This window comes from Pogona vitticeps, chromosome 1 (genome assembly GCF_051106095.1).
Source record: "Pogona vitticeps strain Pit_001003342236 chromosome 1, PviZW2.1, whole genome shotgun sequence".
Taxonomy (NCBI): domain Eukaryota; kingdom Metazoa; phylum Chordata; class Lepidosauria; order Squamata; family Agamidae; genus Pogona; species Pogona vitticeps.
In genome coordinates, this window is record NC_135783.1 from 291,314,825 (window position 1) to 291,339,679 (window position 24,855).

Genomic DNA, 24,855 nt, shown 5'->3' on the forward strand with positions numbered 1-24,855 from the left:
GGATCTTTATCCTGCTTATTCATTTGTACATGCAGTTTAAAAAAGCCTGATGATTAGTGCAATGTACCTATTTACTCAGACACAACTGGAATTAGGCATCTTCCAAAGCAATAAATTTCAGCCCTCACAGAGGTAATGGAGGAAGAGAGGGAGCAAAGCAGAAAACAGGGTGGGGGAGGGGCTAGGAATGAGAGGGTGGTAAAAGAGGGCAGTCAGGGTAACCAGAGGCAGTAAAGGAATCACACTCAGAAGTGGGGGGGGAGACAGAGGGAGAGCAACCAGCAGCCCCCCCCACACACACACATTCCAGTGAGCTTTACCACTGTGAGGCCATCTTCCCACAATCCTTTTCCACAATGGGACAGGACAGGGCTGGAGCAGTGGTGGGGACAATAGTGATGACACAAAGCTGCCTAGGATGTTGCCATTCAACAGGAGAAACCAAATGTGGCTGCAGCCCTGATCCTCTTCCATCTACAGCCTCTTCCTCTTTCACCCAGCTGGCTGTTCTTGTCTGTCTCCAGAGGTAGTGACCACACTCTCTCCCCATACTCCTTTGCGGGCCCACAAAGGGGTGATACTGTTTCCTCACTTGCTTGCTTAGGACCTCTACTTTTTTGTTCCCTCTTGCAAAGCTCTGATGGGTAAGGAGGAAAAGAAGCCACCCAAGGTTAAGGGCTGGTTTGGAGTCTTGGAGGAAGTTCTTTGTTTCTGCCTGCGTGTTGTGATGGTCATTTGGAAAAAACTCTGCAGTGCTCTCCTGCCAAGCCCAAAGACCCAAGAATTAAAGACACACACACACACCCAAAAAAGTATCCAAAATGAATTAAATTTGAAACAAACCAAACATAGACGTTTTCCCTGTGCACGTCACTATATTTGGCTACAGGAAGAGAATGCCACTATTAAGAGCTTCAGATGATAATATCACATTTGTATAGATCATACCAGGCGGCACCTACAGATTAGTATATGCAAATATAGACAAATGCAAGCTATTTGCAAAGAGGCAAATTCAGATTACCCTGTTGACTAAGTCTGAATCACCTCTATATGGAAACAAAATGAAGCCCCTGGACAGAGATGGCGTCACACCCACTAAATCCAAAGTACACTGACAGTACAGAGAGAGTAAGCAATCTAAGGAAACATCCACAGTTAAGGTTTTGGAATCTGTGGGTGAAAACATGTATACCCAACTTATAATTCACAGACTATATTGGGCATCACAAGCAGAGTCTGTGATGGCCGCAGGGTGTAGGGAACTAGAGGTCAAAAAATTAGTTTTTCCAATCTCTGTGTGTAGATACTTCCAGCACCTACTAAACCAGTTACATGTCAGCCCTCCACAACATTTGTTAAACACATGTACAGATGTAGGATCAGAGCTGGCTCTACAAACTGCTACTTGAGTTTTCATTTGTTTGTTTTTTGTGATGACATCACTGGAGAAGGATTGCTGAGACAGCATTTCTGAGGAAGCTGCCATTTAAGTGTGCTTCTTGTTTAAAACACACATTATTTTAGCATTCATTTTTAAATCTCTTGGCCAGCAACTAATTTTTAACAGGAACATTTGTACTGAAATGAAATGAAGTGAACTTGGCTTCATTTTTTCCCACCTGAGCCACTACACAGATCAAGGTATCTTTAACCTCTTCCCTTGTCAGATGGGTGACAAGAGGGGTTCTAGCAGAATCTTATTCTTAGAAGAACTTACCTCTTTGGAAAAAAAAAACTAGTTATAATTATAGAGTTGAGACTGCCAGAAGTAGCCAGCTACCATGTTGTTCAGGGGACAGGCAGGCAGGCAGGCAGAGACAGACAGACAGACAGACAGACATCTAGATAGATAGATAGATAGATAGATAGATAGATAGATAGATAGATAGATAGATAGATAGATAGATAGATAGATAGATAGATAGATAGATAGATAGATAGATAGATAGATAGATAGATAGATAGATAGATAGATAGATAGATAGATAGATAGATAGATAGATAGATAGATAGATAGATAGATAGATAGATAGATAGATAAAAACATTACATGTTCCTGGCCTGTGGTACAAAACACACACTCCTCCTGAGTCCAATCTAACTCATTGTCATCTGGATATCCAGGAGCATAAGGCAAGAACATGAGCAACAGTGTGAGGGCAATGCTAGAGCATGTGATTTTCCTCCTCCATGAGAGAAAAGCCATCCTCCCATAACTGCAAAAATAACTTTAAAGGTTACAAAATAAATGAACAGAAAGTATGATGATGTAGTCAAAAGGTTGCACTGGGACTTGGGGAAATCTCACTTCAACTCTCCACTGAGCCACAAAACATCAGGAGGACTTTGGGCCCGTCACCCTCTCTCCCAGCCTGACCTATCTTGTGGGTCACTGTGAGGATAACATTAGTGGGGGACAACTATGCCAGGCTGCAGGGAGCTCACTCAGAGAATAGAAGGTGGGTTTGAAAGTAATACATTACATGTAAACAAAAAAAAAAGCCATATGGTCTTTGTGCAAAATCTAAAAACAAGGGTGGATATCTCTTTTATTAGGCCACTGAAACATCAAGGTGAGCTTTTGAGTTATGCAGGACTCTTCTTCAGGCTGGGCATTGCAGAGCTTTGAGTGGTGGCAATGGGTGAGAAACAGTGAAGTCTCAAAATTGTCTTGGGTGGGTAGTTCTCCCTCACACACCCAGTGTTATAGGCAAAGGGTTACCAGGCGATCGGTCAATTGCCTTCTATCAAAGTGTTTGCTAAGAATAGTAGTATTCACAAACACAGCAATCCCTACAGAAGAAAGGCTGAAGATTAAATTTAGGGGAACTCTAGGCAAAAACTCAAATTGCGCCAAATGTGCACAGAAAGGGTCCTCAGTGTGGTGCTGTCCTTCTTGAGCGATGATAGATCTCCTTCCTCTGGTTATAGATCCTGCCCTAGGTAGCTATTTGGGCCATTTTCCAAAGAAAGGTGGTGGGACCCCATGCCACACAGTCCTGTGCTCAAAATTTAAAAACAAGTGTTCTGATACAGTGGTCCCCAACCTTGGGCCTCCAGATGTTCTTGGACTTCACCTCCCAGAAGCCTTCACCACCACCTGTGCTGGCCAGGATTTCTGGAAGCTGAAGTCCAAGAACACCTGGGGACCCAAGGTTGGGGACCACTGTTCTAATAAATTTCTTGGACCACTGGAAAATAGGAAAACCTCCAAGTCCAGCAGGACTCTTGTTGAGGTTGAGCATTGCATTGCTGGGGAGAGAGGTGAGGAGAAACAGAATGATTGTCTGTTTTTCCACCCAGGGCACCACTTTCAAATTCTGGCTGATATACCTCAGCTGCTCTCTCCTATGTGATTGCCTGAAATTATGGGTAGTGTTTAGAAATGGTGAGCAAGGAAAGTATATGAAGTGGAGATTCTGACAAAGCTTATGTTGCTCTTTACAATGGGGAACAGAAGGGTTTAAAATGCTGTTTGCTTGTGTTGCAACTTTGGGGAAATCTCACTTCAACTTTGAATAAAGCTACTGAGATGCAAGTAGGTGCTCTTCTTATTATTACAGATCCCGCCCCTGTTTACTCCAGGGCCATATTAAGGTGTCAAGATAGCTCTAAACCATGCTATGGAGTCCTGTGTATCTCATCTTACCAGTTCTATGTTTCATTTTCCTTTTAAAAACAACTATTTTTGAATTTCTTTCTGCTTGGTTCCTTAATAGCTATGCTGAATGGCAAACTAGAGTTGATTTAGTTAATTTTTGTAGTCTGAAGGTTACCTGCTCATGAGCTGGTTTGCTTTGCTGACCTACATATTTAGAAGGAAGTGTAAATAAATCACTAGGAAGGAGAGTTGCCTTTTCTCCATAGGGCACAGGTCTGATTTTTTTTAAAAAATTTTTTTTGCACCTGGAGGCTAAACTTTATCAACAGTAAGATGTGAATCATGGCAGTCCGTTTTTAGAATACAGAAAGTGTCACACAGCCTATTCTACCTACAGGGCTGAAGGGGCAGACATATTGATTCTCACAGGATGAGAAAAAGGGAATTCTGACTTTCTTACAGAGGACATAATGAAGTCTTAAAGCCATATAGTAAATTCCGTTATGTTTCCCAGGGTTCATCAGGTTCCAATCACAGACCACACTAAGAGAACAAAATGTACTATTTGCAGCACAGGGCATTTACAAAAAGATTGGGAGTGCTTCTAATAAAGGTGACAGCTGCCCTAAGAAACACTGCAGTACAGCTAGAGGAGAGGGAAATTTTTCTGTCAGAGGCCATACATATAATGCCCTACTAAGTATCTAAGAGATGGGATATCTTCTTTTAACCTGACTTGGGCGTCCCTCCTCTACTTCTGCAGGGGAAAAAAAGGAGGTGATTGGCACATGCTTCCTCATAAAGCTTTGAAAAGAATACCCTCGATATTTTAAGTTGGAAATAAATGTTTCTTCCAGAAGTAGAAAGAATGTGGTGTGCCTGTGGAGGTGTCTCCGGCGGGTAGAGTGTGGGCTGAATACACAGGTTATATTTAGCACTTCCCGAGCCAAGACTTTTAATGACATTGGATTTGCAAGCTTCATTGGCTCCAGCCTTTGCTGAAGTTGCTGCAATAAGAACCTGAGCAGGTTTCAGGTTTATATATCTGGTTCACTATGGGGATTTGGGCAAGTCATTTAGAGACTCAAGCCAGGCAAAAGCTTCTCAATCCTATTTCACTAATGGCCTTCTCTCTTTCTCTCTTTCTTGCCATTACAAAACTACCAGATGTGGTGGTATGGGTACTCATGAGTGGACCTCATGATGTTTCAGAAAAACTCAAACTGCCCTTGAATTAGAGAATCTGGCCTATCCCCTACCTTTTTAGAACAGCTCCCTCGGCTGTGTGTGTGCTTTTAAAGATAGCTACACAGCATGATTTTCCTAAAAATAAGATGTCAGGAGTGTGGCTTGTAGATTTAATTAAAAGTCCATCTAGAAACCCAGTTTCCATAGGCAATTTATGTGCTACTGCCAAGGATACAATGAGGTTGCGATCTTTCATGCCTCTCTATGGCTTGGCTTAACATGGTTGCATTTCCGTGTGTGTGTGTGTGTGTGTGTGTGTGTGTGTGTGTGTGTGTGTGTGTGTGTGTGTGTGTGTGTGTGTGTGTGTGTGTGTGCGCGCGCGCGCGCGCGCGCGCGCGCTGCTGAGGTGGAGCAGGAATGGCCATGAAACTGCATATAACCTGTCTTTAGAGACTGCTCCACAGTTATGTGTTTCTCCCCTATACTTCAGACATGCACTGCTCTGCCAAGACCAGTGTAACAAGAAAGCTCATGAGTCACAACACTAAACACCCTACATCACGCTAGATGAGTTCTCTCCTATACCTTCTGTTTCCTCCTGCTTTTTTGGTGTGATGACACTGCACAAGTGTAACATGTATACACACAAACATCCTTCCACAGAGCCATTGAGCTACCAGCTAGAAATAGTTAGAGAGACAGGCACCCAAGCTTTAAAGCCAGCCCATAAACAAGTATAAAGATTTCCAGTCTTCCTGTACCACTCATTCTGCAGTTTGTCTCCTCCCCTAGAGACCAGGGAAGCACAGTAATTATCTGAGACTGGGTCACCCTATGATGTTCCTCTGCTTTAGTTCTGTCTTTCCAAGGGTTGTTTTCATTTAAAAACAGAAGAAGGGGGAAATTATATGCACCTGCACGTTGTAGAAAGGGGCTTTTATCAACCTATACCCTCATTTTTCTGAATTAAGTTCTATCTAGAGTCTGAAACATGGTGGCGCTGCGGGCTAAACCGCAGAAGCCTGTGCTGCAGGGTCAGAAGACCAGCAGTCATAAGATCGAATCCACGCGACGGAGTGAGCGCCCGTCGCTTGTCCCAGCTCCCGCCAACCTAGCGGTTTGAAAACATGCAAATGCAAGTAGATAAATAGGGACCACCTCGGTGGGAAGGTAACAGCATTCCGTGTCTAGTCGCACTGGCCATGTGACCATGGAAGATTGTCTTCAGACAAAATGCTGGCTCTATAGCTTGGAAACGGGGATGAGCACCGCCCCCTAGAGTCGAACACGACTGGACAAAAATTGTCAAGTGGAACCTTTACCTTTACCTTTAGAGTCTGGAAGGGGTGCATTTAGTACTGACAAAAAAAAGATGCCCGCCATTTTGTTGTGTGGCTTCTATAAAAACAGGGATAGCTCCTAAATTCTGCACACATCCACACACTGTCACTGTCAAGGGTTATGTTACTTAACTGCTTCTCAGCCACTGTTCTGCTTAAAAATGTTTTTGTCTGCCTGTGAATGTTTGGCCAAAAAGAAAAATACAAGTCTCTTGGACGTCTTTGCACTGGAAGGTTCATGTATGAAGCTAAGCTTTCTAAACTGCCCCCATCTCTCTGCTACTCATATACTGTACCCTGTTTCGCTCTTGAGCAGAAAACACATGGCTTTGTTGTTTGCATAAGAAGTCACAGAACTATTGCAGCATGGCCCTAAATTCTGGAGTGTTCACCTTATGAAGATTGCAATCTTCCTGTGGGGCAGGGCTGCACCTATGCCTAGGCAAAACAAGACAGGCATCTCAGGAGAGAGATCGTAGGGTGTGATGGAATGGGAACAAATGGTTAGTTACTGCAATAACCATATTCTTGCTGCCCCAATGAAGAAGAGATAGTTGCAAGGATTTGTGTTAGAGGTGGCAAATAACTTGGATACTCGTGTTCCTTTAGGAGAATTGCCCAGAAGACTGCAATTCTAGGCCTTTTCTAAGCCTAGTAAAATGATGGTGCTGAGTTTTCTCGAGATCAGATGTTACTGTAGTTTGTGTGCTAGGAGTTTTAATAAACAGCATTGGTTGGTGACATCTGTGTATGGTGCTGTTTCCTGTGTTCCAAAGAATTATGCACATTGATTTGTGGGGGAAGCACCATTTGCTTCTCTCTCATGCAGCAAAACATTTTGGAGGGAAACATGTGCACTGTGTCCTTTTTCCTTTTCAACCAACTTTCTTCAATTTCCTGAAGAAATATCACATAGCAGAGGATAAAGAATCAAAGACAGAGCATAGTTTAGAACTGTAGTGGTGTTGTTGTTCCAGGGAAATAAACTTCATATATCATGTCTGAGGCGTCATAGTTGCAAATGAACCCTGTGTTTGCCTCACAATGACCACAAAATAGAGCAAGCAAATCTGTAAGCTATGCAAATTGTGGGAATCAAATGTCTTTCACCCCTTAAGCAATCCCCTCTTGTAATGGCATGCTGTCTATAACATGTAGTTTATCCTGCAGACAATTGTATTAGATTTAATGAATTAAAGTAACAAGACAGTAGGTTTTGGTTTCGTTTCAACATTAGGAGAAATGTCTTGATAGTAGGAGGAGTTCAGCAATGGAGACAATTACCTCAAGAGATTATAGGCATTCCCTCCCTGGAGGTCTTTTATGGAGAGTCTGGACAGGCTTCTGCTGGGGACGGCTTTTAAAATCCTCTCCAGGTCCATGCTCCTATGCCTCAGCGAGATTCCACCTAATTTCTTAGAGACCACTGCTACTCTTTTCACTGAAAACTGGCTGTTAACCAATCATTCTGGAATCCAAAGCAACAGAGTCTGACTCCAGCAACTCCAACCAGCAACACAACCACCAGTCCTGGTGGAACTGACATCAAGCACTTCCTAAGCCATGTGACACTTATCCTTTTGAGCCCCAGTTCTGCTGGACTTAATGGAAATGTTTAGAATCCTCTGGAATTGTAGAGCCTATATTTCCACAGATTTGCTAGTTCTACATAAATGTCTGTCAAATGTGCAGCATTCTGGATCTTCACAATGTTTACTTGAATACCCAATGAGTTAAGTGGGACTAACGTCCTGCTTAGGAGTGCAGCCTTGGTTACAAGGCAATAGGAAAACAATCTAGGCATTCATTAAAGAACATACTGGCATATTGGAGGTGAACAAAACAGACTGAAAGGGGTGAAATACAAGAACTGGAGGTGGCAACCTGTCACTTATAACCCAGTGCTGTAAATGCATTTTACCTAACTACGTGAATAGAATATAAATTGAATAAATCAAGTACAGAGAGTAAGGGTGTTCCTTTTTTTACCCACTGCCCACTGCAGGAGCTTCACACAACAGACTAGAATGTGTAGCTTCCTCCAACCCCTGGCACAGATGTTGCATCCAACTACTAATTCAACCTGAAACTACAGGGAAGGAAGTGTCCTTTATCATCTTTTATTACTGGCAGTTTTTAAAATACTTTCCATAGTGCTGTAGGGGAGTATACAAAATTGTCACTGAGAGTTGCCAGCTAAGCAATGAGGACTCACAAACTATTGTAAAAGTTAGGTGTAGTTGGATCCTAGACTTCTGAAGTGCATGTCTGGACGCAGTGCTGGGCTATTGCTGGTATTGGTCATTCAAATTCTGAGCAAGAGGGGACATTTGTGATACGAAGGATTTACAGTATTTGTGGTCTGCACTTGTGTGGGGGACACCAACTGATTGTCATCTTCAGCTTGATCAGTTCATACAGTGATGCAGAGCTTTTAAAAATGACACCATGCTTCTGATCTCGTACTGTATGAAGGTTTGAGAAAAGGCAGAGAAATAATGAATATATGCTACGCTAGCTGTGTGTCCTACTTTACAGATGGCAGTATTTTTAAGGCATTCTGTATTTGAACAGTGGTCTGATTGAACAGTTCAAGTCTGATTTAGGGAGAAAGTGTTGTAAGAAGAAATGTGAGACTTGAAGTTGCCCATCCACAGTTAGTCTCTTGATAGCAGACTTACTATATGTGTGTTATGTTGCCATCTATTTGTATCTGACCTCAATAGGGTTTTCAAGGTAGGTGAAATATTGACGGAGTGATTTTAACAGTGCTGTCACTCAGTTAGTTTCCATGACTGAGTGTGGATTCAAACCCAGACTACGAACCATGGGCTTGCTAAAGTGACAGGTGCCGTCTTCCTATTTCAGTTATAACAGTTGTAAATTATCAGTGAAACACACAAATATTTCAGGCTTTATCCAATAATTTCCTCCTTTGTCCTCTGTTTTATTAATACATAAGGGTCCAAATCACAAGGCATACCTAGATAAGATTGCTGCAAAATGGCTAAGGAATGGATACTGTGAGAAAATCTGGTCCTGTTTATTTGCTATCCATCATACAAACCCAATGGAAACTTAACACAGCTCCTAGGTCTTTCTCTTCCCATTTCACCCCCCCATCAGTGCTCAGTATATTATATTATTTTTCTATGACACAAGAGGCAGCAAGCACTAATACGAGCCAAGAAGATGTAATTTTGTAACCTGCAATTCTCTGTTTTCACATATCTAGCCCTTTCAGAAGTGAATTCGGAAGTATAAGGGCAAAGCCTGATGAAGCTATAGGATTTCTATGTCCTGCAAAGTACTTTGCCCCTTAGAATAATTAACTGAAGCAAAATAACAGAACAGAAGCAGAAGATATGCCAAATGCACAGGTGTACGGAGAATTTAATGATTTGGCTTTTCTTTGGTCTTAAAGTGATTTCTGACTGGGGCTTTTAAAAAGAATAAATTACAGGACAGAGGTATGAAAAGGCCAGATAGATACCCAGGAATAATTTACTATCAGACAAGCCTACAAGAAATTATTTTTTTATTTTTCTTTATTTTGATTTTTATGCCACTACTCTGGACAGCTTACTCTCAAAAACAATGGCATCAACATTAACTCAAATTTAACAATGATATCATTTAAAACATTAGACTAAAATCTCTCCCAACCCAAATAAATAATAAAATCCACACTACAATAAAAGATCATAGCAAAATCAAACAATCAGCCTATATAAAACTGCAGATCATCAAAACTTAAGAGACCAAAAATTAAAAGTTAAATAGAGGCAAGAGTGTGAAAAGCCTGGGTAAAGAACCAAGTCTTTAGTTTTTTTTTCTGAAGCCAAGGAAAGAAGGGGCCTGATACGCCTCTGCAGGGAGGGAGTTCCACAATGTGGTGGCCACCACTGAGAAGGCCCAGTTCCTAGATTTCTGGCCTCTCTTGGGGTGACCATTCATAACATCATAGATTGGGGTGTGTGGGTAGGACAGGACATAGCTCTGAGAGAGAGACATTCTGACAAGTAGCAAGGTCCTGTAGGGCTTTGAATGATGAAACATAGTTTGCTTTGTGTTGTAAGCCGCCTAGAGTGGTCAATATGACCAGATAGGCGGGGTATAAATGGAATAAATAAATAAATAAAATAAAATTTCATCTATGGCTATCAGCTGAAATCACTTAAATTTAGCATTGCTGAGTTACAGCCTGTCCTGGACAGTGATACTCCCCTTCACAGGCATTAAGTGATAAGGCTTGTCCTTTCTTACAATCCCACAACCTTAAATAATTGTGCACACTGGAAATGGCAGGTCACATAGCAAGCATATTTATTTATTGAAAATATTTTGAATTACCATATAGAAAACAGCTCCTACAACAAACTAAGATTTCAACTCTGTCCCCATCAATACTCCAGCAACACCTTAATTTTTGTATTCTACTATTATGTTTAGATTGTATTTGGTGTTGTTTGTATGTTCAATATTTGTAAACCACCCAGAGTAGTGGCTTGTCAGTAGATGAGTGGTAAATAAACACATAAACAAACAAATAAATAAATAAATAAACAAACAAACAAATAAATGCTGCACTGCATAAATTCTTGCATCCACAGTTTTGACCACTATGAAGTTAAAAAAGCTGCTGTTGTTTTTTGGTCTGCAAGGAAATTAGATGCTGAAGCCCATCATCATCTAGCTGGGGAGCCACGTGCAGTTGGGATGGATGCTAGAGGGAGACGGTTGATGAACAGCTCTTTTCAGCTCAGCCTTCCGAATACTGTTTGCCAGTCTTTTTAATAATGTTAATTGGACTTCGTATAGTAGCATAATCAAATCCCCTTTTGTTCCTATCAGTGTGCCTGCTGCTTGTTGACAGGAGCCTGTATTTCAGCTTCAATTAAAGAAAAAGGAGAGAGAAAAACACAAGCCAGTGTTTTGTGAATGCTCTTGCTGTCCTTCAGCTGGGATAAGGTTTTTGCCATTTCTTTTTCGCCGTCAGGGGCTACTGAAGTTCCCCATATGGCAAGATTTGCCTGTCCTGTGAAGGAAAAGAAATAAACGGGCACAGTAAAGGAGAAGCTCTTGTTCTTTGACTTCTTGCTGGGTCCTGCTGCAGATTCTCTTCTAAATCTACTTGTTTCTTCAGATTCTTCATATTTAGGGTTGCTGAATGATCTGAGGTAACCACCCCCATGTTTTTCATTTTATACTCTGGCAGATGGTTTCACTTGTTAATGCTTCCTCCTTCCTTTAGCTGGAACCTTTCCCAAAGGGACTGAACAGCCTACAGGAATCAACACATGGTGCACATCTCTGCTGTGCTCTCTTCCTGCCAATCCCACCTCTTCATTCAGTCAGTTGGCCTTTGCTTAGGAGTCTGCTCTTCTCTTCCAGGTTGCATATGGCTCTATCCTCCTCTCCCAGCTGGTGGGCACTGCTTCCTGCACTTAGCATTTTCAGATGCATAACTGACAGAAGGAACAGTCTGGCTGCTGCATTTTAACCACTGGCTATCGCACAGTTCTCTATTTATTGAGAGGGATTAGTCCACAAAAGTTATTGCTTGTCTCATTTAGGAGTGGGCGGGATGGTGAGAACTTTTCTGCTCAGTGTGTGCTTACTTCATCTGATATAACATCTGTGGTTATAGTATAGCTGGCTTGGATGCAAGTAAAGTACAACCCAGAGTCCTTTGCAATCAGATTTGGTTACTTGAAAGCATGCATGTAAGATCAAGCAGTTTATTCTGTGACTGATTTGAATGAGGTTCACAGCAGAAGCAGGCAAGATGACCACTTTGGAGTTAGAATTGGAGCTGCCTTAATATGGGGGAAATGTTTGATTATCCTCCAGTGAGGTTTTTATTGCAGTTTTGAAATTCTGCAATAAAATTCCTCTTGCTGCACAACAGAAGTGCAGGGATTCAAAGAGTAGAATGTCTTCAAGTTCCCAGAATCCATCCTTTTCCTCATAAACTGGCACTTACAGTCTCAATAAATCATTCTGACATATTAATAGTGGAAAGAATAAAAGATTTCACTTTTAACAAGAAGCTAAAAACATGACTGCTTTGAAAACAAAAGAGAGGGAAAGAGCTCTCAGCAGACAGGCGGGACTCTATGAAATTAGAGGCAGGGAAGGAACTATTGGTTAGTGCTAGATAGATTGACAGTTACCCAGCTCAGGAAGGTCTTACTAAAGGCTGCATGCAAGGTGGCAAAATCTCCAACAGTTTTGCAGCTGCAAATTAGTGTGCTTTCATTTGGTCACTGAGAGGTAAACAGCCAGCTTTGTTTGCATTTGTTTGTATAAGTACAGTAAAAGTGTGCTGCTTATATGCTGCCCTTTAGCACTTAAAGCACTCTCTGGGCGGTTTACAATTTAATTATACAGCCTACACATTGCACCCCGGCAGCAAGCTGGATATTCAGTTACAGACCTCAGAAGGATGGAAGGCTGAGTCAACCTCCAGCCAGCTATCTAGAATTGAACCCAGGTTGTGATTAGGGTTTTGGCTGCAGTACAGCAGTTTAACCACTGTGCTATGAGGCTCTGAAGAATGTAGCTTCTAGTGGATAGTCTTTTCTCACCTTCTAATTTCAAGGTTGCTGCTTCCTCTGTGTTTGCATAACCTTTCTCAGAGAGAATCATCTCTGTGATGTAGGTACACAGAATTGGGGGCTGTGAAATTTTCCACAGCATGCCTCTTGCCTTTTAGTTGATAATTGCAGAGATTTCTGTTTCTGTCACAGAGTAGCACTGATGCATCTTAGGGTCTATAACACAGACACTGATCTGCATAACAGTTGCAACTTGATTTCTGTTCCTGAGTACATGGTGTGCATAACTGTTACACTGACGGAGAGATCTTGAATAAATTCCTTTTTCAGACTACAACTCCAGAAGCCCCAACTGATCACTGGCCATAATGACTGGGAGATTCTAAGGGAGGTAGTTCAAAAAGGGATGTTTTCCCAAGCTTGCTTGACTAGTCCAGTGCTCATGCAAGTGAAAAGATATCAAAATTTTAATGGTGGAACCTAAGATATGTTTATTTCTAATACATCTGGCCTGGCTTCTAATTTAGTTTCTATGGTTTTATTCCAGAAATGTATTTCCCTCCCCACTTCCCTTAATTGGGAGGTTATCAAGATTATTGGGCTTGGGAGGTTGGCCAATACCAGCTGTTGCAGTTGCTTACCATTTTGCTTAAATATCCAGAAAAGGGCTGCAAAAATTATAAAAGTCAATAGAAAGTGGGCCTTTTTGTCTTATGTCATTGCTTTGTGGTCTTGATGTAAAAGTAGCTGTCTTTCTGTTCCCTTTTGTGTTGGTGACCTAGCAGGGTATTAGGAGCACTTGGTTTCTCAAAGTGGTTATTCCTCACCTCTCATTCCCCTTCTGAGACATTTTGGTCTATCTGTTGTTGACACTTTTCTCATGGAGCTTTAACTGAGTCACATGATTCCTGCGCTTGTTACCCCTCTGGAGACTATGCAGTATGGTGGCTTGTGGTATAAGCAGAGTAGAGTACACATTTCAAGTGCATGTGCTTCCCCTTACTTGGACCGCATACTATCTATATTTTATGTACTAATGGTTCCTATTAAATGCATGGGGAGTTCTGGAGGGCACCAGAATGAAACCTGACAATGGATTTTTTTTTTCTGGGGCAGATGGAAATTGTAGTTCTACACAGCTGGAGAGCACTGCATTGTGGAAGGTTATGGAGCTCACTTACCTGAAAGTAAGTCCCATTGAACACAAGTTGGGCTGAATAGAGAAGTATATAATTGCACCAAAAATATTAAAACACGCTGTTTGAAAAGACTCAGGAAACAACTTGGAGCCAATGTTTACTGAAGGCACTCAAGGCTCGGACAAACATAACTGCTCTGAGCTTTTGTAATGCAGAAATTCTATGAATATGCCTTACAAAATTGTATGCTAATTATCTGGATATACATAGCAAAACATCTCCCTTTCTTGAAGACCATCACTTCATTACTGTCTTCACAGAAAGCCTCTTTTTTTTAACTCTTCAAAAAAACACTGTCTCTTGCTTCTGTTTCTGTGACCTTTAGTTGCCCTAAATCAGGGGTTCCCAACCTTGTGTAAGCCAAGTGTTCTTGGATGGCAGTCCTCAAAAGCCTTCCCCACTAACTGTGCTGGCTGGGGTTTCTGTGAATTAAAGTCCAAGAGCATCCAGAATACCCAGGGTTGGGAGCCACCATCCTAAACTATAAAAACATCTCCCATTGCCACCCACAAAGCTATAATAATGTATTTTAAATGTACCTTTCAAAGTTCTTTCTGGGAAGCTTGTTCCATGCAGTCTCAATGTGATAAGAATTTACTCTTTCTCCTTTTTGAAAGGCGTTTTTTGAGGACCAATATTTCAGCCCATATAGCGTGTATTCTTTCGAAATAAAAAAAGGGGAGTGATGCCAGCCATTTTCTTTCAAGACAAGTTAGATCAGTTTTTTTCAATTTATATGATCTATTTTAAATCTTTTGGCTGGATAGTGTAATAGTTTAGGTATCTGGCTGTGGAACTAGTGATTGGGAGTTTGATTCCCCACTGTGTCTCCTGCAAATAGAACTAGCCTATGTGACTGTGGGCAAGCTGCACAGCCTCAGTGTGCCCCCAGAATGGAATGGTAAACCAATTCTGTGTATTCTCTACCTTAAAAAAACAAACCCTGGAAAGGATTACCAGAAGTCATATTGACTTGCCAGCATACACGCACACACACACACACACACACACACACACACACACACACACATATTTAAATCTGGAGATATTTCTCAAGAGTAGGGAACAGTTTTCTGATGGTTGTTGTGGGTTTTTTGGGCTCTTTGGCCGTGTTCTGAAGGTTGTTCTTCCTAACGTTTCGCCAGTCTCTGAAACGTTAGGAAGAACAACCTTCAGAACACGGCCAAAGAGCCCGAAAAACCCACAACAACCATTATATCCCGGCCGTGAAAGCCTTCGCAAATACATTGAACAGTTTTCCCTTTTAAAAATTTATAACTGGAAAACCCTTTGCCCAGATTTCAAACTGTGCCATATTTACTGCTGAGCAGAACCCCTGTTTCAAAGCTATGATTTTATATTTGGCTGCCCCCATTTTTAGAATTGCCTTATAGAACGTTGATTCACTCTCCCAGCACAGGATCACTGCAGCACTCTCCTGCAGCAATAATAATGTGCACATATAGTGAGCACCAGCACCCGGATAGTGTGTGTCTTGTTTGTATACATTAAAATAATACTTAAATGTAGAATTTAGAAGGGGTCCTCCCCTGAGGGTAGCCCGCGTGTTTTGCGTGGTCATTTCTCAGCGTGCAATGCTTGTGAGGTAACTGCTTGGGTTCACTGTAGTCGAGCTTCTGCCCAGAGAAAAAATAGATTTCCCTCCATCATCTCGGAGACTTGTAGAGCGGGAACTTGTTCCCACTTGCCCAAGTTTGAGCAGAGGCTTCGCTGTGCTAAGTAAGAGTCTCTCAAACTGTGCCCGTCGCTCGGGGCTGGAGTTGTTGCTGTTGATGGTCGGGGTGTCTCGGGGTGCCTGCGCGTGTTTCACACAGCGTGGTGCTGCGAGCGACTGGCCAGGACTACTAGCTGCCGCTACCCTTTCAGGAAGCGCATAAAAAGAGGAACCGGGTGGAGGGAGAATGTGAACAAAGCCACTGCCCCCCCGCTCGACAGCACTGATGGCAGGGAACGGGCGAGGGACTGCCCTGCTGGGAATGTCTCCGGAACCCGGTCACAGCGGCGGGAAAAAGGACGGAAAGGCGCCGGCGGGATCCTGAAGAGGAGCCTGAGGTGTTCTGAGGAGGACCTGCTGCCTCGCCCCGTCGGGCAGATGTGGTGGCACCGGTCATGGGACGTCCCGCGCAGCCCCCCAGGGAGAAGCACCCCTACAAGGTACTGCTGGCCGGGCCGGGACTTTGCTGATTTCCTTTGGCCGTCTGGGCTGACGCCCTGGCTTCTCGCTCGGAGAGAGCGGTTGTTTACATCCTGCTATTGTGGAGGGGAAAGGCCTTCTTTGCCAAGGAATATCCCCTCCTCTCCCTTCCTTCCTTGGGGCCGCGCAGCGCCTGGGCTGAACAAGCAAGGGGCAGCTTGTAGAGTGGGTGGGTGGCCAGGCAACCAAGCAGCTAGGCGGCGGCTTCTCACACCCAAAAGAGCTCCTCTGACACATTTGGAGACTCCAGTAACATGCGGGGTGTCCTGGAATGAGAGGAAACGGGCAGCCTGCGAGTGGGGGGAGGAAAAAAAACCGTTCCAAGACGCCTGAAAACGTTTCTGCTGAAAAGTCTTTTTCGTGACTGGGAAAGAGCAGCCTTATTTCTGACTGAAAATGTTGTAGAGGTGAAGTAGGGAGTGTTTCTTCTTTCGTTTTCCAACCCACACCACATTACCAGCAAGCATGTTTCCCTCTGTGAGCGTCTGCCTGAAGTGTGAGAACTGGAGGTGGAGGAGGAAGGAGCTAGTGGTCAAATCTATTTGCTTTGCAAAAATTAAAAGTGGGGTGGTGGTGTTGAGGGAGTGATGTGAACAGCTGCTCTCTCTTCCTGGGAACGGGGGTGTGTTTCCTAGGTGAAGTCCACATTTCCGCTGGTGAGTGCAAATAGTGTGCATATTGAGTGAGAGAACACACTGGACTTGGGCACAGCTTTCCACTTTCAGAATCCCAAGGATGTGAAAGCTTGAAAAACAGCATTGGAGAGTAATCCGGTATAATAAGCCATGGCACGGGAGTGTCATCCGTAGATTGGCCCTCTCCGAAAGTCCCAGTCTACTAACATGCTTTATTTTAATCTTTTTTCCCTTACATATATCTTAACCTACTGAAGATGCCTGAATATAACCTCTTCACAATATCTATACATTTGGGGGCACAGTTGGGGTTTGTTTTTGTTCTTTTGAGGCAGTCTGAGCAAGGCAAGGAGATGATGAGTACAATTCAGTCCATCCTATTGGGTGAAATGATCTGGGAATGAAATGGAAATCCTCTTAAAAGCAGTGGCAAGAGAAAACTGCATTTTCTATATAATGAGTACTGTACTTAATTGCTTTGCAGGTTGACACTGTTTGGAAATTATATTTAAAAGCCATTCCTAGGAAAAAAAAATGGGCCCAGGTTACCTCATCTCATATGAGCCTATCTGAATTTTGAGATATTCTAGAATTCATCTTTCATGCCCCACCAAGATCTAAGGCATGTCTGATGGGGATTTGAGAGAGGGCCTTGACAGGGGCTGTGCCTAAACACTGGAATGGGCTCCTTAGTGGTGTTCACCATGCCTCTTTTTTCCAGCAGCAAATTTTAAAAGCACACTTGGGCAAAACTGATTGAAGCAGGACAAGTGTACTATGGCCCAATAGCCTGGCAAACTGTTCATGTCACCAATCTTCCCTGCTGTTTGCCTGATCGTGGCCCAGGATGTCTTATTGCCTCATTTCCCCCTCTCTTCCTACAACTAGACAACTGTCTCATACACTCTGACAGCAGCACTTGTGTGTCCTGACATGCCTGTCCTCTTACAGTAGATAGAACATGGGTAGACAGGATGGAACACCTGCTTTCCCTCACTCCAGGCAGCATTGAGCTCCCTACTCACTCTTTTTTAGAATTTCATTCTGCAACTAGCTGAATTCAGATCATAGTAGTAGAGGATGTGAAGGGGATTCCTCTTTATTATTCTTTAGCAATCATGAGCAAGATTATATGGCAAAGTTTTCATTGCATAACATTGGGGATGGAGTAGATCTCAGATGTATAGCATTACCAGAATTCTCATTCCTGCAGTACATATGCCTTATATGGTGGTTTGGCAGACACCAGAACAGCAGGTGTAGTATCTTTAATCACTAGAATCCTGTTCTCACAGCTCTGTGTACATAAGGCTGATAGTGTCATCAGCCACAGACTTTAATCTTTAATTAAAAGTTCCCTAATCCCACCTTCCTCAGATTCTGAGGCTCCCGGGGAATTCCCTTCCTTCTAGTGAAGTCCCCGGGAGCCTCATGACATGGGGAAGGAAACTTTATTGTCTGAAAATCACCATGCCAGCAGCTGATGATTAAAGTCAGTGCTTATGTGCGCCAAGCTGTGTGAACAGGATTTCAGCAAAAACTAAGAAGAGTTTTTTTCTCTCTTGCCTTTCGTGGAGCTTGCCAGAGTGGAGGAACCTGTCTGGAGAAAGTAAATTGGCAACCCCCCCCCCCGAATAATTCAGGATAATTTTGTTCATTGTTACTAATTATCATGGGGCAGGATCCTGTCGTGGTACACTGACTGTGTAAGAAAAAAGACAGGGCTTTTGTATCTTTAAAGATTTTGTGTAAGAGAAAATTTCAGCAGATGTAACTTACATGCAAATACAGTTTGTCACACAAGCTACACTTGCTAAAATTCTCTCTTCTATGTAACTATTAAAAGGCACATGTGCCTTATTGTCTTTTTTGTGTGGCCACCATACCTTATGGTCTCCATGGATTAATGTACAGTATGCAGTCTATACCTGTAGGGCTGCAGCTAGTGGACAGCATGGGAGTAGAGAAGAGACAGCTGGAGTACATATGTCATTGCCCTAAATGTGAAGTATTTGTGAGAGGGAGAAGAAAGAGTGAGCGTTACCTGAATGCTCTGCCAGTGCTTGTGAAGCAGCTATGCCCTGTGGTAGATATAGAGCATGGCATACTTCTGATGTTGCACTAGAACTCTTTATGTGCCTGGTGGCAACAGCTTTTGATGTATACATCCAGGCTGTGCTCTTCCAAGACAAAAATGCATCATAGGTGTTTGCCTAGCACTAACAACTGTGGAGTGGAGTGCCTGGCCTTTGCCAGCAGAAAACCTCCATGTCATTGGGAGTGAATGTGTATGTATTTTATGTGGGGAAAGTGCTTCTCCACTGTAGGGAGAAGAATGTTACACAAATATTCACATAAGGATATTTGGTTTTGTAGGGTGGGGTGGAATGTATTTACAACAGTTGCATTATACAGTGGTGCCTCGCTAGACGATTACCTCGCAAAATGGTTAATTCGCAAGATGATGGGTTTTTGTGATCGCTATAGCGCTTCACAAAACGGTTTTCCCTATGGGCGATTTTTGCTAGACGATGTTTCGGACCGTGCTTCGCAAGACTTTTTTTCTCTTGGACCATTTTCCACAAGATAACAATTTTTACAGCTGAGTCCACGCTTCACAAAACGTTTTTTTAGGGACAGTTTTTCGCAAGACAGCGATTTTGACAGCTGGGTCCGTACTTCGCAAAACAGTTTCTCTATGGGTGATTTTTGAAAGACAATGATTTCCCCCCATTGGAACGCATTAACTGGATTTCAGTGCATTCCAATGGGGAACCACATTTCGCAAGACGATGTTTTCACAAGACAGCGATTTTCACGGAACAAATCAACATTGTCTTTGTGAGGCACCACTGTACAGGTATTTGTTTCCTGTGCAGAATGGCATTCCCTAGCTGTGACATGTGCCATTGTCATAGAAACTGCTACTGCTCTATATGGAAAAGGCTTTCTCCCTGAAAGTTAGCAGGGCATGTGCCTGTGTTCCAGAAAACCCACAAACCCCTTGTCTAAAATCTGGCATGTGCACAATCCCCTCCCAAGGGACTGCTGAATTGCAGATTTTGTCTAAGTCTAATGAAGTGGGGAAAAATTGCAACCATTTTGGGCCTTCCAGTTAAAGCCTATAAGATACGCAGACCTTTGAATTTTTGAATGGACTTCCTCAGAATCGGTATAAGCAGATGTAGGCCATTTTATAGAGTGAAAAAACCACTTGGCACACCTCTAGTAGGCACAGATGGAGGCAGTGTTGCTTTATTGGCATACTAACAAAAGTTATTTGTTTAACATCCATACAATTCAGGCAGTACCTCAAATAGCAACAGAACATATGATTCAATGAGAAACCACATCTTGTCAACAACTTACAGTTTGAATGCTGAGAAAACATATTTTTGCGAACAATTAACTGAAAGATTTTACTGTAATCTTAAAATCAGACACACTATTCTTTTCATATTTATCTAGCTGTCCAACTATCTATCTATCCATCCACTAGATGTTAGGAATTATTTGGATCCTTCACAGCATCTACATGCAACCCTTGCTCCACATTCTGTCCTCTCCTCTTAATATTTTGATATACTCAAGGGCCCACAAATTTTCACTAGATTTGTTTGTAGCTCGGCATCTCTCCTGATCCACCAAGCTAAAGTAAAAACATCCATTTTTTACCTGTTACCTAGCAAGGGACTTTCATAGGTGAGAATGGTTCTTGCAGTTGCAGGAGCACTCTCCCTATATGTGTTCTGTTTTATATTTAAAATACTGATTTCCTATTGCAAATGCAACTCGAAACCAGCTTGAAAGAAATGCTCCCTATCTCTCTGTATTGCTGGCAGCTTTTAAAAACTGTATTAGTCCTACAGTGGCATTGTACCAAAGGTTTCTGTGCCGGTGTTAGTGCTAGGAATGTAAGAATTTGCTTTATATCAGTCAAGTCAGGACATTGCTTCTCGTGCTCAGCATTATCTATACCAATTTTCTCCAGTCTGTTGCTTTCTAGATGTTTTGGACAAAAAAAAAACCCATCATCCTCATCCAGTACAGGTAGTGGTTAGTGCTCAGGAACTGTAGTCCAAGACATGTGAAGGATGTCACATTGGGGAAAGCTTGCCTGTACTGTATGGAAGAAGCATTCCTAGGTTTTATACAGAAGTCTTTCTCAGTTCTTCTTGGAGATGCTAGAGACTGAGCTTAAGACTGTCTACATACCCAATATATGGGTTGACTCAGCCTTCCATCCTTCCGAGGTCGGTAAAATGAGTACCCAGCTTGCTGGGGGGGCAATGTGTAGCCTTTATAATTAAAATTGTAAACCGCCCGGAGAGTGCTTGTAGCGCTATGGGGCGGTATATAAGTCCAATAAATAAATAAATAAATAAATAAATATGCTGAGACACAGAGCCACATCCCTTGCCAAACTTTATTTGTGGTTGCCACTGCAGACCTAACAACTCTATTTATGTATTACAGTAGGAACTCCATATCCACTAGGAAATGGCTCCAGGCCCCCTGTAGATGCTGCAAACCACAAATAATAGTGAATGCCACTATACAGTAGCATGGTAAAAGGAAAAGGGGAAAAAATCTCATGCATTACCAGACCTGGCCACTAGAGGGGGTGAGAGACTATACTATGTACTGTACAGTATTTTCCCATGTATAAGATGATACTTTTGTTTAAAATCTTAAGACCAAAAATTGAGGGTCGTCTTATACATGGAAGTAAGCTGAGGAAACAACAAAAACAGCCAATACAGGCTGCCTCCAATCATGAGGCTTAGCTTCCTATAGTCAGGAGACGTAGCTTCCTCCAATCATGAGCCTTATGTAACTGATGTCAGCTGATGCCGAACAAACCAACTGGAACACACCTCATTGGAGGTGGAGCATGTAGGCAGTGCTCAGATGCAACAGGGACTCATAATGTCCGAGCGTTCTGAGCCGAATAAAGTTAAAGTGTGATGCATAATATGACAGTACAGGTATGTAAATGTTACCTAATTACTAAATAAAAATGTGTTCTTTTTTTATATTTAAAATACTGATTTCTTAATTTTGGGTTAGAAAAGTGGGGGTCTTATACATGGAAAAATGTGGTATTTTTCACTAAACAGAACTCATAATCCATGGTCTGAAAATATTTAAAAATATTTTCAGACCATGGACTACTGAATCAGAGGATAAGGGAGTCCTACTGTATTTCGTGACCAAGAACTAGAATACATGATAGGGTCAAAAATAATAGGTCCGATTCTTAAGTACTGAAGGCATGATGACTCATTAAGCTAGTGTTGCTAATAGCATTCAGCCAGCCATCAGTCCCCCATGTCCCATTTGCAGGACTCTCACTGAAGTGCAATGCTATTTTATGCATAAGTACCTACTTTGGCACATCCCAAAGAGGCGTGACTAATAATGCCTCTATATTGCTGTGTAATACAGCAATAGATTGGAAAAACCCACTGATTCTATTGTTCTTGTCTTGTCTCACTGCACTACTGGGGGGGGGGACTTGTTATGCTACTGGCCTTTTGTCAAACAAGTTTTTGTAAGGCAGAAGAATGCCATTTATTACATAAAAATGTTGTTTTTTTTGTTAAATTATTATTTTTGTTCTGCATAACTAGCAGAAGTACTGTACCTAAAATACAACAAAACTAAAATTTATTGGAAATGACAATGCCTGGATATAGAAAAAAAAACAGGAATAGCAATCAACAGTGTTAGAAAAATTGTAGTTGGATTCTTGCTGGTTCTTCTGATATTTTATCCCTGGGCCAAGAGAAGATAGACCTAAATATAATGTTATGAACTGTTCAAAGACTTCACTCCATCTTCAACTCTCATCAGCAGCCTGCTGCCTTGTGAAATCTAAAAGATCAGAAGAAAGCTTGTAGATTCATTCCTCAGTGATGGGGTGGTGGTGTTTTTTGTTGTTTGCATGGAACTCAGTTCCTAGCCCTTTAAAATGAAAATTCATATTGATATCCTTGTATAAATGTTTCAGGCACATATAACTCATATAACTCATTGTGAATTAATTCCCACTTCAGACATATAGTCCTTTTATTCTACAATTTCTGAGTAGAAAACTGAATCAGCCAAACTGATACTATTCTACATATTTTTATTAATCATATACTAAAAAGATCACTCAAAAATGTAAAATATTGTGATCAGAAAAAGATAAAATGTAAAAACATTCTAAAATGTAAAGAATATAATTTATAGTTTTGGGCAATTATAACTTTGACATACAGTACATCAAACATTGTGAAGTTCTCACTCAACCATTTAGCACAAATCACTTTAGCTGTTGTCCGTGTTGTTTCTCCCTTCTCCTATATCTCACTAATTCAGCCACATAAATACCATTTTGTAATCAATACTATCAGTGCATTTTATTTCACTTCAGCCATTAAGACCATAAGTACTACCTACTTTGTCAGTGTTTCTGTTATTTTTTAAAAACAATCAATGAGTTTCTGTTCATAAATGTTAAACATTTTACTGCTTCAAACATTTTGAGTATATTATCAAGTTATAAGGCATCTAATGAAACCAATAACTTCAAGCTGGCTTTTTTTCTAGAATCATGTTTGTTGAAACTATGGAGTTGACTTTTGACCTAAGTTATAAAAAAGAATCTGGCTGGATAGCTCAGTGAGTTAGGTATCTAATTGAGGAGCTATAGGTGGAAAGTTCAGTTCCCTATTATGCATTCTGGAATTGCTAACCTGTGTGACCTTAGGCAAGCTGTGCAGTCCCAGGGCACCCCCCAGAAAAAGAGAATGGTAAACCATTTCTGAATACTCTGAATACGCTATAACTAGAAAACCCTAAAAGGGTTGCCAGAAGTCAGAATTGACTTGCTTGTGCATATATATTTCCAAATAATGAGAAGCATTATTCTATTTTTTTCTACTAGCAATAGTAAGGGACATTGTTTATTATATTATCTGCCAATGGACTTAAAAGATAGTCAAAACATTCCAGCAGCTGCAGTTGAATATTTCAACAAAAATTACAATGGTTAACTCAGAGGCTCAAAGCACGTAGAGACTCAAGGGTAAAAACATTCATGTTCTTGTTATAATTGCTGGTGAAAGCCAAGCTGCTTATGAAAAGCAATGAACCAATCAATTTTTAGTACAGTGGTGCCTCGCTTAACGAGCGCACTGTTTAACGATGAATCCACATAGCGATGTCGCATTTGCGATCGCAAAAGCGATCACATTGTGACATTTAGATAGGCAGAAACTCGCATTGCAATGATCGGTAAGCGTTTCGCTTACCGATCTTCACATTGCGATGTTTTTACAACAGCTGATTGGCGGTTCCAAAATGGCTGCCGAGTGCCCAAAATGGCCACCACAAGTGTTTTCGCGCCCTGCACTCGCTTACCGAGGGCGCGAAAATGGCGGCGCTATGGAGGAACTTCGCTGAACGGTGATTTTGGGCCCCATAGGAACACATTAAACTAAGTTTAATGCATTCCTATGGGGTTTTTCAATCCGTTTAGCGATGTTTTTGCATCGCGACAATTAATCCAGAACGGATTAACGTCGCTATGCGGGGCACCACTGTACTCTGCATCAGTGGTTCCGAACCTAGGGTAACCCGGGTGTTATTGGACTGCAACTTCCAAAAACCCTGGCCAGCACAGCTGGTGGTGAGGACTTCTGGGAAGTGCAGTCCAAGAACACATGGGCTACCCAAGGTTCAGAACCACTGCTCTGCATGAACAGGAGCTTATTAACTTTAACGTAACTCATTCTAGAACAAAAGCAGAGGAGCGTGCTAGGCAATAGGCCTATGCATGGAATGAAGATTTGTCAAAAATCAGTATTACTCGCTCTTCCTGTATATACAGTAAAGCATTCTGAATATCTCATAGTTCAAAAACCCCATGAGACAATACAGAATGAAGCAAATATTAGTGCTGGCAGATGAGACGCCCAAGCTAGAAGGCATTCTATCAACTACAAGGAAAGTACAACGGATACATATACAGTCGTGCCCTGCTTTACGATTGCCCCGCATTATGATGAAACCGCATTACGACGACGTTTTTGCGATCGCAAAATAATGATCTGAATGGACTTGTT

At 41.9% G+C, this 24,855-nt stretch overlaps 1 protein-coding gene across 4 annotated transcripts in view; it reads left to right on the forward strand.

Moving 5' to 3' along the window:
• Positions 1-24,855, forward strand: part of DGKZ (diacylglycerol kinase zeta) — a 142,123-nt gene that overhangs the window by 5,257 nt on the left and 112,011 nt on the right. Inside the window, exon 1 of one of the 4 annotated variants that reach the window (XM_020798758.3) lies at positions 15,879-16,066. The exons of 2 other annotated variants lie outside the window; for them this stretch is intronic. In XM_020798758.3, the coding sequence (XP_020654417.3) occupies positions 16,005-16,066 (62 nt within the window). In that variant the 5' untranslated portion in view covers positions 15,879-16,004. Of the gene's footprint in view, positions 1-15,878; positions 16,067-24,855 lie in introns of those variants that run through there. One more of the 4 variants, XM_020798776.3, reaches the window with a different exon arrangement.